The sequence below is a fragment of the Neohortaea acidophila genome (assembly GCF_010093505.1).
Source record: "Neohortaea acidophila strain CBS 113389 unplaced genomic scaffold BDY17scaffold_3, whole genome shotgun sequence".
Lineage (NCBI taxonomy): Eukaryota > Fungi > Ascomycota > Dothideomycetes > Mycosphaerellales > Teratosphaeriaceae > Neohortaea > Neohortaea acidophila.
Genome location: NW_022985512.1, coordinates 1,250,149 through 1,262,613, shown reverse-complemented (window position 1 = coordinate 1,262,613; position 12,465 = coordinate 1,250,149). Strand labels below are relative to the sequence as shown.

At 57.5% G+C, this 12,465-nt stretch overlaps 7 protein-coding genes across 7 annotated transcripts; 4 read left to right on the top strand and 3 right to left on the bottom strand.

Moving 5' to 3' along the window:
• Positions 1 to 670: 670 nt before the first annotated feature.
• BDY17DRAFT_103174 (uncharacterized protein) lies at positions 671 to 1,497 on the bottom strand. Its single transcript, XM_033729139.1, has one exon. It carries the CDS (start codon positions 1,156 to 1,158, stop codon positions 691 to 693), a length of 468 nt encoding a protein of 155 aa, XP_033592001.1. The 5' UTR covers positions 1,159 to 1,497; the 3' UTR covers positions 671 to 690.
• Positions 1,498 to 1,777: 280 nt separating this feature from the next.
• Positions 1,778 to 4,260, top strand: BDY17DRAFT_322274 (uncharacterized protein; the record flags this gene model as incomplete). The annotated part of the gene is made up of 4 exons (XM_033736781.1): positions 1,778 to 2,102; positions 2,248 to 2,736; positions 2,803 to 3,058; positions 3,108 to 4,260. The coding sequence occupies 4 exons, from the start codon at positions 1,778 to 1,780 to the stop codon at positions 4,258 to 4,260; spliced, it is 2,223 nt and encodes a 740-aa protein (XP_033592000.1).
• Positions 4,261 to 4,837: 577 nt separating this feature from the next.
• On the top strand, positions 4,838 to 6,260 carry BDY17DRAFT_322273 (uncharacterized protein; the record flags this gene model as incomplete). Its single annotated transcript, XM_033736780.1, has 2 exons — positions 4,838 to 5,089; positions 5,274 to 6,260. 2 exons carry the CDS (start codon positions 4,838 to 4,840, stop codon positions 6,258 to 6,260), a joined length of 1,239 nt encoding a protein of 412 aa, XP_033591999.1.
• A 15-nt stretch (positions 6,261 to 6,275) lies between these two features.
• Positions 6,276 to 7,470, bottom strand: BDY17DRAFT_293586 (uncharacterized protein). Its single transcript, XM_033733010.1, has one exon. It carries the CDS (start codon positions 7,409 to 7,411, stop codon positions 6,473 to 6,475), a length of 939 nt encoding a protein of 312 aa, XP_033591998.1. The 5' UTR covers positions 7,412 to 7,470; the 3' UTR covers positions 6,276 to 6,472.
• Positions 7,471 to 7,591: 121 nt separating this feature from the next.
• Positions 7,592 to 8,421, top strand: BDY17DRAFT_322271 (uncharacterized protein; the record flags this gene model as incomplete). Its single annotated transcript, XM_033736779.1, has 2 exons — positions 7,592 to 7,844; positions 8,384 to 8,421. 2 exons carry the CDS (start codon positions 7,592 to 7,594, stop codon positions 8,419 to 8,421), a joined length of 291 nt encoding a protein of 96 aa, XP_033591997.1.
• A 1,318-nt stretch (positions 8,422 to 9,739) lies between these two features.
• Positions 9,740 to 10,595, top strand: BDY17DRAFT_293584 (GLEYA domain-containing protein). Its single transcript, XM_033733009.1, has one exon. It carries the CDS (start codon positions 9,805 to 9,807, stop codon positions 10,528 to 10,530), a length of 726 nt encoding a protein of 241 aa, XP_033591996.1. The 5' UTR covers positions 9,740 to 9,804; the 3' UTR covers positions 10,531 to 10,595.
• On the bottom strand, positions 10,596 to 12,365 carry BDY17DRAFT_293574 (uncharacterized protein). Its single transcript, XM_033733008.1, has 6 exons — positions 11,872 to 12,365; positions 11,785 to 11,803; positions 11,699 to 11,706; positions 11,361 to 11,638; positions 11,206 to 11,304; positions 10,596 to 11,143 (listed from the first exon to the last, which is right to left on the bottom strand). Exons 1-6 carry the CDS (start codon positions 12,177 to 12,179, stop codon positions 10,797 to 10,799), a joined length of 1,059 nt encoding a protein of 352 aa, XP_033591995.1. The 5' UTR covers positions 12,180 to 12,365; the 3' UTR covers positions 10,596 to 10,796.
• Between the last annotated feature and the right edge of the window lie 100 nt (positions 12,366 to 12,465).

Here is a 12,465-nt window from a genome sequence, read left to right as displayed (position 1 = left end):
AAATAAGATTGTTCGCATCGATAGCGTTGCGATGGCGCTGCGATGCAGATGATCTGTGCATCGCGCTACTGCAGGAACGGGAAAGCTTGAGAGGCAGCGGCCAATCAGCTTGCGGCGCGGGATGTCAAACGATGCACTCATCACAACACCGTGCAGTGACAGGCACAAGGCGCATATGCGCAGTTGCACCGCGGTGCGCACAATGGGAGGACCGGGCGGTGTTGTTGAGTACAGGTGACCGGCGGCAATGGAATGTGCGCGAGTGGTCGCAAGCACGAGCACGCGATTGGGCGCGGCAACGAAAGACATGTGCCAAGAAGAAGCAAGATGAGCGCGGAAATTAGCCCATCGTCTAGGCCGGGCGTAAGTGGTTGTGATGACATCTCCCAGGCAAATTGGCGCGAAGGCGATCGGCGGCAGGCAGACTCTTCCTGGCCCTCTGTTATAGTCCGACAGAGCGCGGCCGGGCCTGCTGCGTCCTCCCCCCCAGCGTCCTCTTCCTCCTCCACCACCACCACCACCACCTTGCTGCCCGTCGCACCGTCGCTCGTTCGCCCCCCACGCTCTTTACCAGCATCGAGCCCTCCTGGTGCTCATTACGCTCCTTACCAACGCCTACTATTAATCGCCCTCGCCACGCGCGACACCTAATATCCTTCCGCAACCCGTTCTTGCGACCGAGCCAGCTCATCAGCACGCGACACCCTTCTGCAACGATCGCAGCATATCGATCCGCCGTGTCAACAAACAGTCGTCACAGTCGTCCATCCCGCATTCCAGTCCTGACCAACCGGCTGGACGGCGCGCTCCACACCGATTGCCGGGCGAACCACATTCCACATTGAAACTCACCATGCGCATCAACAGTTGGAGCGCATCGGCCCTCGCGGCCGCGGGCCTTCTGCACGGCGCCTCGGCGACCTTCACCACCACCATCGAACTGCTTCGCGTCACGCCGACGGCATGGAGCTCGACGTGGACCTCGCACGCATGGGCCACGAAGAACAGCAGTTCGTCAGCATGGGGCTCCACTGCCCTGCCCACGGCCGCGTCGACGACCTGGAGCGCATCCACCGTCTCGCCGCTGCCGACTGCCACCGGCGCCGCGTCGCATCTCGGCATGGACAGCCTGGCCGTCGCCGCCGTCGCGGGCATCATGGGTCTTGCCGCCCTCTAGGCCCGTCCCTCAGGCCCCGACTCTCTACGCCGATGAGGGTGCGGGGCACTTCTTTCCCCAACGACGCTGCATGACTTTCATGCAGTTGATGTATTTACGCGAGCATTGGTGCTGGTGGGGAGGACAGTGTGCTGCTTTGTTTTGCCCTTTTTTCTTCCTGCGCCGGCACGCCGCCCTTCGCTTCGTGCGCGGCCCTGACACTTGTTGTCGAGGAGATCGTCGCTTTTGTACATATTCCCCCTTACGTAGGCATTTGAACTGTACCTACATGTACCCGTTTGATAGCGCTCCCCGCATTTCGTGTCCGTTGTCCCCAGGTGTTGAAGACAGTGTGGATCTGGACTGTGAAACATCGGCGTAAGCCGCATGCACCTGCCTCACCTCACTTCACCTCCTGCATGACGTCTTGCTCCACCACGCGCCTGTCAACCACCACATCCGTACTTCCTCCTTCCGCCATCAGTTCAACCCCAGCGCACTTGATACATGTATGTTCTCCCGCTGCCATCCAAGGGATTGAAGTGATCTTCCCCTTCTGCCGGTCCATTTCCCCACCGCTTCGTTTCATGCGCCAACAACTCTCACTCAACTCTACCCAGCATGCATCGCGTTAAGAAAGTCGAGTACGAGGACGACGACCTCTACTCAGGGGAAGAGGAGGAGGCCGATGCAGAATACACAGCGGAGGACCGTGACAACTTCGCCACCCTCACCCCCGTCGTGCGCGCGGAGCTGGAGGAAGCCAGACTGCACGCGTCGGATCGCGAAATCGAAGAGGCATTATGGCACTACTATTGGGACGTCAGCAAGAGTGTCGCATACCTGAAGAACACCCGCACACCCAGGCCGGCACAGCGGACAGAAAAGAAGGAGCAACCGAAGAGCAAGTTCGACCAGGCGGTCCAGAAGAGCGCTGAGAAGGCAGGTGAGTGGCAGTTTTCTCTACTTCATATGCCGGCGCACGGACTTGGGCAGGCGTGTTCGCTGCAGCATCGTGCCAGCCAGAGAGGTGCGTTTATGCTGTATGATAGGGCTGATCCTGAATGGCTCACTGACATGCACGTCTATAGACTGGTTTCGCGGAATTCCCTGGTCGGATCTACCTCCTGCGCAGCTTGGCCTCATTGTACCCTGTGAGCCAGTCACGCACCGGCCAATGATGCTGGGAGGATCGTCAAAGCTAGCAAAGCTCGCCGAAGAACGCCGCAAGAAAGCTGCCGCAGCTCAATCTGCTCAAGCTACCCCCGACAAAGCCTTGGCCTCTCTGGAGCGTCTGGGTCGACCAAGGGAAGCAAACGAGAACGAGGCGCCTCTATCTAGACCGGACACGAAGAAATACCCGCTACGAAAAAGAAAAGAATCAAGTCCTCCACCAAGAGAGCCATCGCCCACTCCGCAGACTCCTCCTGCAGAGGTCCAGCCCAGTCTGAGAACTTCACCAACTGCTTTTGGTCGCGTCCTCTCGACCAACCCTGCCGCTGTGCGGATCAACAACGCCGCTGCTCTGGACGAGATGCTCGACCCGTTCGCCGACCCATCGCCCGACGATGCTGTCCTGCGTGCCCAGCAGCATAGCAAGAGCTTGAACAAATGACACGGCTGACCTCCCAATGCAATGCAAACAGGTATCACCAAGGCAAAGAATACATCAAATGAACTGGCAAATAAAACCAAAGATTTGAGCCTCGAGCAGCATGCACCTTCCCAAGCAAACGTCAAGAGCAAAGGCCTCGATGTTCTGAAAATCTGGACTGAGGAAAAGCCGAAACGGAAACCGTCCGCCGCCTTTGTGGTCATCGGCCACGTAGACCACGGCAAGAGCACTCTGATGGGCCGACTTTTACTTGATACGGGAGCAGTCTCTCAAAGAGATATTGATAGGTACGTCTCTGGTGTGCCCTTGAATACCACGGTTCGCTGACCGGACCAGGTACAAGAAGCAAGCTACAGAGCTAGGAAAAGCATCGTTTGCTCTTGCGTGGGTGATGGACACTGGCTCGGAAGAGCGTGAGCGCGGAGTTACGGTGGACATTGCCCAATTCCACTTCAGCACGGATCATGTCGATTTCACCATCCTCGATGCCCCTGGCCATCGCGATTTTATCCCCAACATGATTGCCGGCGCCTCCATGGCAGACCTGGCGGTGCTCGTCATTGATGCGAACCATCTCGAGTCGGGTATCAAGGGGCAGACCGGTGAGCACATCGTCCTCGCAAAGGCGTGTGGTGTTAGCAGAATTGTCGTTGCAGTCAACAAACTCGACGCCACCAACCCCCCTTGGAGCGAAGCGGTCTTGCAAGATGTTGTCGCGTCGATAACCCCGCTCTTGACCGCGAGCGGCTATAAGCCGGAGAACGTCCGCTTCGTGCCTTGTTCGGGCCTCAACGGCCAGAACGTTGTGAAAGCAATGTCGAAGAAGGGTGACGCTTCTTGGGTGGCGGAGGGTTACAGGACTCTACTCGAAGAACTAGAGAGTTGCGTCGCTCCCCACGACACGGAAGAGATGGTGAGGGCGCCATTACGCATGCAGATAGCAGACGTGTTCCGAGGAAGCGTCACCAACCCGCTCTCCATTGCCGGACGCATCACCTCAGGCCACGTGCAGACTGGAGACACGGTGCTCCTCCAGCCGAGTAACGAGCGGGCGATGGTGAGGGGAATCGAGGTGGGGGGCAATGGTCAAGAATGGGCCGTTGCGGGACAGATCTGCACCCTACATCTGACCGAAGTCGATCAACAGCACCTCCGGGCGGGGGATTGTGTCTGCGATGCAAAGAACCCCACACCTGCCGCGAAGAACTTTGTGGTGCAGTTGACCGCACTCGACAGCATACTGCCGCAAGCCGTGGACGTACATGTGGGGCGGCTGCACGCTGCGGGGAGCATTACGGCCCTGATCTCGACAATAGACGACGCAGGGGAAGTGGAGCGGAAGAAGCCTCGAGTGGTGAAGGCTGGGCAGAAGGCTACGGCGAGATTGGTGCTGGACGCAGGTGCTGCGCTGGAGGCTGGCACTCGCCTGATCATTCGAGCCAATGGCTCCACCATAGCGGTCGGTGAGATCATACGTGCGGGAGGCTGAATTCAGGCCTGGGTGCGTGGGCACAGGAGCAGATTGCATCCAGATCAGAGTACCTTGCGTGAGGTGCTCGTTCGGCATCGCAAGCACCCGTACCTGCCGTATTCTCAGCCTCACCAACCTTGATGCACGCTAAGACCCGAATGGGCAGCTGTAGGCAACGACGCTCTCCTAGACGTCTCAGGATGAGGTAAGCTTGGGCTCCACTCGCACATGCGTACCCGCGCCATCAGGAATCCTTCGCATGTATCCATTGATAAAGCAAACTGCTGAATTGCTTCCGTCGCTCTTGGGAAGTGGGAACAATGTCGACTGTGGCCTGGCGCTGTCGGCATAAGCAACGACGTTTCCCCAACCCACGGGTTGCAGAAGGAAGCATGTGTCTATTAGCAGGACGGTGATGACTACAGCGTAGACGAGACTAGGTGGGTAGGACCCTCTACTGAACCGCTCGATTCCACATGCATACAGTGGGGTGGGGAGATAGACCTACTTTACGCTCCATCCTCGCCCGTCATTGCCGCCCTCCATCCACCCCAGCTCCTTTGCAAGCCTTGCTTCTCCTCCGCACCCCGTCAACATGTTGTTCTCCGATAACGACCCCATCCTGATCATCGGGGCGGGGGTATCTGGCCTGGTGCTTGCCCAAGGGCTAAAGCATCGCGGCATCCCCTTCCGCCTCTTCGAACGTAATGCATCTATCGCCAACAAAAAACAAGGCTACCGCTTCCGCTGTGAACAGCCGGGACTCGAAGCCTTGCAACAAACCCTGGCGCCGGAACTCTGGGATCTCATCGAGACGACGCATGCAAAGCACACGCCCTTCGTCATGGTGCGAACTTCTAAGGAGAGCTTGCTCGGCTACCTCGAGATCAGTTACAGCAATAGCTTCGCTGGTGGTGCTTGTACTTGCCACCGCTAGCACCTTCGCGTCGCTGATCTCTGAGCATTGAACTTGCTCTACCCAACGCCCCTCGAGTGAGACAAAAGCATTTGCTAACCCAAAGAATTTGTAGGTGGGTCTGGACATTCGGACGGGAGAGAAGATCGGTGAGAGTAATCGGGTGTCACCAGAGACCAAGGCGGGTGCAAAGGCGTACCCGATCGATCGGCCGTGGTTTCGGGAGCTGCTCTATCTAGGCATCGAGGAGGACATTGTCTTCGGAAAAGCCTTCGAGTCGTACGAGCTGCTGGATGGAGGGAGCAGCGGCAAACGGGTGCGAGTGCATTTCGAGGACAAGACCACCGCGACTGGCCGACTTCTGGTCGCTGCCGACGGTGTGCGGTCGCGCGTGCGTCGGCAGTTCTTGCCCGACATGAAACAAGTCGACGTGGGGCGGATGGTGATTTGGGGGCGAACGCCGGACGTCAAGGCAATGCGATCGATTCTGCCCCCTGAGGCGCTCTCCACTTGGGCATCGTGGGCGGTTGATGATGGCCATCCCGCACGAAGCTTACTGTGGGCGCCAGTCGAGTGGCCTGGCGATCTGCCGAAGTTGTCGGGTGGCAAGTTGTCCGCTCAGTCGGAATACGTGAATTGTGTGTTCAACTCCGAAACCAACAAGGACGTTTTGGCCAATGCGGGAAGTTTGAAGCACAAATTGGACTGGATGAACGAGGTTATGGCGGACTGGAACCCGGCCTTGAAAGAGCTCTACCAACGACAGGATCCGGAGTCTCTCACCCTCATTCCCATGTATTCGTGCACTCCCAACATTCCGGAGTGGCAAGCTCAGCCGTGCCTAACTTTCCTCGGGGATGCCATTCATGCCATGTTACCCACGGGTGGCATCGGAGGACTCACGGCGATCATGGATGCGCGAGATCTTTGCCTTGCCATTGCTTCTGCACGAGACGGTGACGAGGAAGGCTGGGTGAAGCAGCTGCAAGGTTACGAGACGGAGATGAGACGCCGAGGTGCAGCGGCGATCGAGCATTCATTTCAAGGAGGAAAGCGGATGTGGGCGGGCAAGGACTGGTGGGAATATGAAACTCTTGTGTGAGCATGAAAGCATACAGTAATGCATTCGGAGACTAAAGTGCTGGGGTCAATGGCGCAAACCAAATCGTGCTAAATTCTTCATTGGAATCACTCTGCCGTGCGCGCTTCCTTCATATTACGTCAAGGTCTTCAAGTCGACAACGGCCAGCGTTGCGAGCGTATCATCGTGGGAATCATGGACGAGCTTCTCTCGTCGCATCGTTCAGGTGATCATCATTTCCGACCCCGTCGGTAATCGTCATTGTAGTATTCAGCGCCGTTGCTGTAGGAGCGCCGAGATGCTCGGCCGGGGTTGCTTGCGGAGCGCTTCTTGCCATACTCATGGCCTCCGATGCCACCCAGCAATGCTCCTCCAAGCGTGCCCATGCCTGGGAAGATGAGGTCGCCAATGATCGCGCCTCCACCGGCACCGAGGAAAGTGTTCATGCCGGTGTTCTTCTTAGGCTTCCCCTCCGGCTGAGACTTGTGGTGGTGCTTGCGCCGCTCTCGACTCTGACTCCGCGATCGAGTGGGGCGAGTATACGAATTGGGCCGTGGCTGCTGTGGTCGAGTCTGCCCGGCATATGTCTGACCTGGGTACGCCTGGCTGGGATAAGTTTGGGGGGGTGGCCCGGGATAGGATTGGGCCGGGTAGGCCTGGCTCAGGCCGGGAGCGATTGGAGCGGGGTAGCCAGGTTGCTGCACCCACGGTGGAGGGGGAGGGTGTTGTGGCAGCTTCTCGGGCGGGTATTGGTGGGTGTTCATGCTGGAGGGGTTGGGCGGGTAGGGAGCGGATGGGGCGGCGCCGACGCCGGCGCCGGCGCCGGAGGTCTGCTGAGGATATCGTTGTCCCGGCGGAGGCTGGGAGTGCGGTCGGGGCCCCTGCTCGGAGTAAGGCGGCGGCTGGTCGGATAGAGGGTACGGGGGGTTGAGGCTGGCCGATGCTTGGCTGGAGCGTGGCGGAGGTTGCTGTTGGAATTGTTGCGGCGGCTGGTGTGACCGCGAGTCCATTCTGCCGTTGGGGTTGAAGTACTCGGCTGCTGCCATGTCACCGGCCTGCTGTGTGTCAAAGGATTCGAGTGGTATGGCGCAAACACGATGAGGGGGGAGGGTTGTTGTTGTCGAAGGCAAGGTTCCGAGAGGGCGGAGATGTGGAAGAAGACAGAAAGGCATAGTCAGCGGATCAACATGTGCAGTCGCATGACACGGCTTGGCAGGGCATGACGGCACCGTGCATAAAAGTATAAATAGATACGCAGTACAGTGCTGTGTCCTTTGCCACTCCACTCCGCCTGGAACTTTCCATCTGCCTTCTCCGCTGCTTCAGGTGGCCAAGTCATGGTAGCCCATCCCATGGCCGAGGGCGTTGCTCAGGCGCTGTACCGGGAGGGTGCGATCAAGAGCCCTGATGTCGAATGGATCAGTGTGGACGAGGCAGCAAGTTCGTGGCCTCCGCTGTTTGGTGGTAATGGGGCGATGGTGGAGCTGGGTCTTTCGAGCAACTCTCGGACGAAGAGCACGGTGGGCCGAGGCAAGGAGATCTGGCGGGCGGGATTCACGGAACAAGTCGAGGCGGCGCTGAACAGCAAGCGCCAGCAAGACAGTGGTTGGATAGGGGGATCGAGGATCTCATCGCAACATTCCTTTGCGCGTATGGTGGACATTGTCCATGGTCGCAGCGTATCAGTAATGTCAGGGGCGGCACACGGCACAGGGCCAAGAAGCGCTTTGGGGTGCTCAGGAGCTGTTCTATGCACGACGCAAGTGTCGCTTCAAGCCGGCCGTTGAGGTGTTGCACTCGGGATCGCTTCCCTCCAGAGTCGCTTCAAGCCGGGCGTTGCGAGATGCTCCGTCCCGCGCCTCGCTGTCCAGAAGTGTGCAATCTGCACGGCGCTGCATTTCTTCTGTCCCTGGCCATCCTCCTTCCGACATCCATTGCGTGATGCGCAGAGCTCATGCGCAGCTTTTAGTGAGAGGTCGGGTAGGAGCCTTGTCAGCCGTGAGGAATTAGTCACTGATGAATGCTCTGTCCGGGAGCAAACCGTCTGGCTTACTACGCTTTAGCACGTCTATTGCCCAGCGGTGTTCCTCGACAACGCCAAAGTCGCCGTATCGTAGGCCACCACTTTTGCTAATGATAAGCAGTGAAGAGGGCCAAGTCGGGTCTGGCGATATGCGCTTAAGCATGATGACAAGACCTGAAGGGCTGACTGGCCCCTTGACTGCACCTCCAATCCCGGCCAGCATCTATCCCGGAACTCATCTCGGCGTCTATCCCGGAGCTCATCTCTCCGTCTGTCCCGGAACTCATCCCCGGCTTGCACTTCGGACACTACACAGTATGTACAGTAGTACCAAGGAGTACGGTTGGCAATCAGACTATCGAAACAAAGTACGGGGTGTGGTGCGGCATGCGTCCTGTTCCGGAAGGCAGGATTGCACCTGACCTATACTAACGTACCTAGATACTGAAACGCTCACGATGCCCGCTTACCACGCCACCCACGGGTTTCGGCAGCAACATCTGGCACATTCGCAGAGTTGCCTGTTGAGCAAGCGCCGGACAATGCCCAGGCGGACCAATATTTCCTATTCTGGCCATCGCGACATGCAGCATCGATCATCGTGGTGATTAAGGAGGTGATCAATCTGGGTATAGGTGCCGCGACAGGATGTTGACGAAATTGAGGGGCCCCGCGTAAACACGGGCCTCGAAAACCAACCAGCCGCCGCGCATCCAAAAAAGCTTCCACGCTTAGCTATGCGCCCAAGCTTTCTTGTATGGATCAACAAGATTGCCCAGAATCCAAGCATTGTTAGTTACTTCCCGAACACCCGTTTCCCCACGAAGCGCGCCGCCAAATTCGACCAGGCTCTCCGTCGACCCCCAAACTGGCGCCGGAACCCTCGTCAAGCCCTCGCCGGAGGATCAGGGACAACAATCCCAACCCCTATCACCCTTTCCAGAGTGGCAATGTAAGCTTCGTTGACTTAGCGGCAGGTTCGGGGTCGTTTATGCCGTCGGAGTAATCCCCGACCAGGTACAAGCAAGATATACTGTACATGAGGATTTCTGTCCTTGCGCCATCGCGCCCCTACTGACTGTGGATCCGTGGTTGGGCACAATCCTGGCTCAGCGTTGCCCGTAGCCAGATTCGCAAGATCCGCCAGGTTGTTCAGGCCGGCCCGTGCATCCGTGGGTTCGAAGCATCCTTCGCCGGCCCGCTGAGATGAACATCACCGCTCGCCCATCACCTATCGCCCAAGCGAGTGCAGTGAATGCTGCATTCGAACGTCTGCGAGTGGTGGACGTCGCTGCGAAACAGCGGATATTGCTCCTCCAGATGCGAGATTCATGCGGATCGCGTCCAGACCGTTTCGAAGAAATTTAATAGATCTCATCCGAACACCACGGATGCTCTCATATCCTGCCAAGCGAAAGGGTATAAAAGACTGTCCCATCGCTCCTGACCTGGTAAGAGAACTCTCATCCTCACTCACATTCACTTCAGCTTCACGCACATCTTTCCCACTACCCACTTTCGCTACCAACGCTCGTTATCAAGATGCACTTCAAACTCTTCTTCCTCGCCTTCAACTTGGCCCTGGTGCAGGGTGCCACGCTTGCCAACAGTCCGGCCGGCAAGGCATGCGCCAAGAGGTCGCGTGGCCTACAGTATGCGGCCTTCAAGAACCCCTTCGCTCGCACCGACGAGCAGTACTCCTCCTTCGACCCGACGTACATGAAGTCGACGACGGCCGGTGGCCAAGGCACCGCCAACGTCCTCTACAACAGCACCACCAGCACCGGCTTCTTCACGTCCGACGGGGTTGATCCCAGCCAGGGCATCCACATCTACGGCAGCAAGAATTCCATCCCCGACTACGGCTTTGCCGTCAACCACCGCGGCTACATCAAGGCCGACATAGCCGGGGTGTACAAGATCCAGATCAACGACATCGACGACATTGCCCTTCTCTGGACCGGCGACACCGCAAAGAGTGGCTGGACGCGCGACAACGCTGTCGCCGTCGGGTACTACACCAGTTATGGCGGCAACGGCGTCGCGGACTACACCGTGAACATGACCCCGGGCGAATACCTCCCCATTCGCGTCATCTGGGGCAACGGCGGTGGACCTTTCTCCCTCAACATCACCATCGCCAACTCCAAGGGTACTACCATCCTGGGCGAGGACACGACCCCTACCAACATGGTCGTCTGGAGAGCCTGCGGCGCCAACAAGAATGACGCGCCTCCGTTTCCCAACACCTTCGGCAATGAGTCGTAATTTGACGGAGCTCCGATGCTGGAACGAGTGGAGAGTGGTAAGACGAAGCCGGGACGAGCGGAGACGGTGAGACGCATGGTTTGAACTTTGTGAGTTACTAGTCGGTATATACTTGGGTAATTGAAGCTTTGGTGAGGAAATGCAGCCGGTGCGTACCGATGAACGCGAATGAATGCCTCGTCGGTAAATCGACCGTAAAGAGTGAGATCGTCTAATATGGGTGTTGGACGGTCTGGAATCACACTATGATCGTATAGTGTATAGGCTTAACGATCACTCTTAGCCATTCCATCTAGAGTTGCTTCAAGCCGGCCATTGAGATGTTCCGTTCCTCGACTGGCTTTGAAAGAAGCGGCGTCCTGATAATTCGCCGTTCTCCTCAGCTTTGCTCGCTGAGCCACCCACTCGTCTGCCGTCATGGGGTTCTCTTCCTTTGGATCTCCCGGAAACAAGCTCTGCAGTAGAATACCGCTGTTCGGCCTTGAGAAATAGACCACGCTTTGCCTGGGATACTGAGCCTGCGGCCCGGGAGGGCCCATGATGCGGTGCACAGCACTGTACAACCTACCGCCCAGCAGCTTGATAAGCGAATCGCCCAAATTGATAATCGCAGCTGTAAGGGGACCACATTGTCAGCCGGATAGGTGGGCACAGGATGAGAGGCGCGACATGTACCTCCAGGTTTCGGCTTCACGTATTTCCACTCGTACGACTCGGGGTTGATGACCTGCAGGCCGCCTAACTGGTTGAACAAGACGGTGATTGATCCGAAGTCTGCGCCAGTGGTCAGTCGCGGGCGCTCGCGTATCCTTCATATTGCACGGTCACACCGGAATGCTCGCCAAATAAGATTTCACCGGACCCGACTGGGGGTGCAAAGGTAACCCGAGCTTGGTCGGCGCTGGGCTCGTGAAGCTTGTGGATGTTGAGGAGAGCATCAGCGTCAAGCCCGAGTTGGCGTTCCAATACCCGCAGTATCACAAGAGTGACCTCGTGGCACGATGCCATGAATCTTTCGAGCTCGGGTCGTCGGCGAACGATAGTGTCGGGATGTTGCAGAGGGTCATCCATGTATCGTCCAATCCGCATGACATCGTCCTTGGAGACACTACGAAGGAGGACGGGTTAGTAGCGTTCGAGACTGATTGGATGGTTCGAGGAGATGCACTTGTAGAACTAGGTCGGGTTGGCAGACGGTCAGCTAGGGTGATGTCCAGCAGGAAGCTAGTACAAGAGTCGAGGAAACGGAGATACCTCTGCCTTGTCTGGCGTTCTATCAATTCGTTAGCAATCGCACGTTAATCAGGTTGAGAGAAGTGCGGTTCAAGTAGGTGGACTCGCCCCTTAGCATCAACATAATTACTTCCACTCATCTTGTACCCGAAATACGAGCCGGTGTTGCCCATTTCGTACTGCATCTTGGTGTCGAGGGGGAGACTGAATGTTTCATCGGCAACATCAAACATGAAGTCGTAGTCGACATGGGTGTTGGTGAGGTAGAAGAAGCCATACCCCCTCGAGGCATCGTACACTTTCCTCTCGTCCACTTCATCGCCCGCCCGGAGCTTGTCGCAGTCGACGGTGTAGATGTCCGCCAAAGGAAGGCCATCGGGGAAGGGCGCGGCTGGCTGTGCAGTGAATGACGGCATCTTGTCGCCTTCACATTCGTGATTCAGACTGGGCTACTCTACAGAAGTGATGGCGGCAAACTCGACACGCCAAGGGTGAGGGGGTGTTGCTCTCCGTCACTCGCCCCGAGAGATCAGGCTCTTGCCTTACCTTAACCCTACCGCCGTAACCCTAAAGATTGGGCCCGCGCCACGGGGATTTGGTAAGCGGAAGGCGGCCATCTCCACAATTGATGCACTTCACCGGCGTGCGTGGTCTTCCATCCTCCTATCTCGCCCCAAACTTCCTCACTCTGTGCACCAAACG

Coding starts and splice junctions, on each gene's coding strand:
- BDY17DRAFT_293574 (XM_033733008.1), bottom strand. CDS start 12,179: ATGCCGTCATTCACTGCACAGCCAGCCGCGCCCTTCCCCGATGGCCTT. Junction 11,305..11,360: donor CTTATTTGGCGAGCATTCCG/GTGTGACCGTGC, acceptor CCACTGGCGCAG/ACTTCGGATCAATCACCGTC. Junction 11,144..11,205: donor CGTGAAGCCGAAACCTGGAG/GTACATGTCGCG, acceptor GTCCCCTTACAG/CTGCGATTATCAATTTGGGC.
- BDY17DRAFT_293584 (XM_033733009.1), top strand. CDS start 9,805: ATGCACTTCAAACTCTTCTTCCTCGCCTTCAACTTGGCCCTGGTGCAG.
- BDY17DRAFT_293586 (XM_033733010.1), bottom strand. CDS start 7,411: ATGCCTTTCTGTCTTCTTCCACATCTCCGCCCTCTCGGAACCTTGCCT.
- BDY17DRAFT_103174 (XM_033729139.1), bottom strand. CDS start 1,158: ATGATGCCCGCGACGGCGGCGACGGCCAGGCTGTCCATGCCGAGATGC.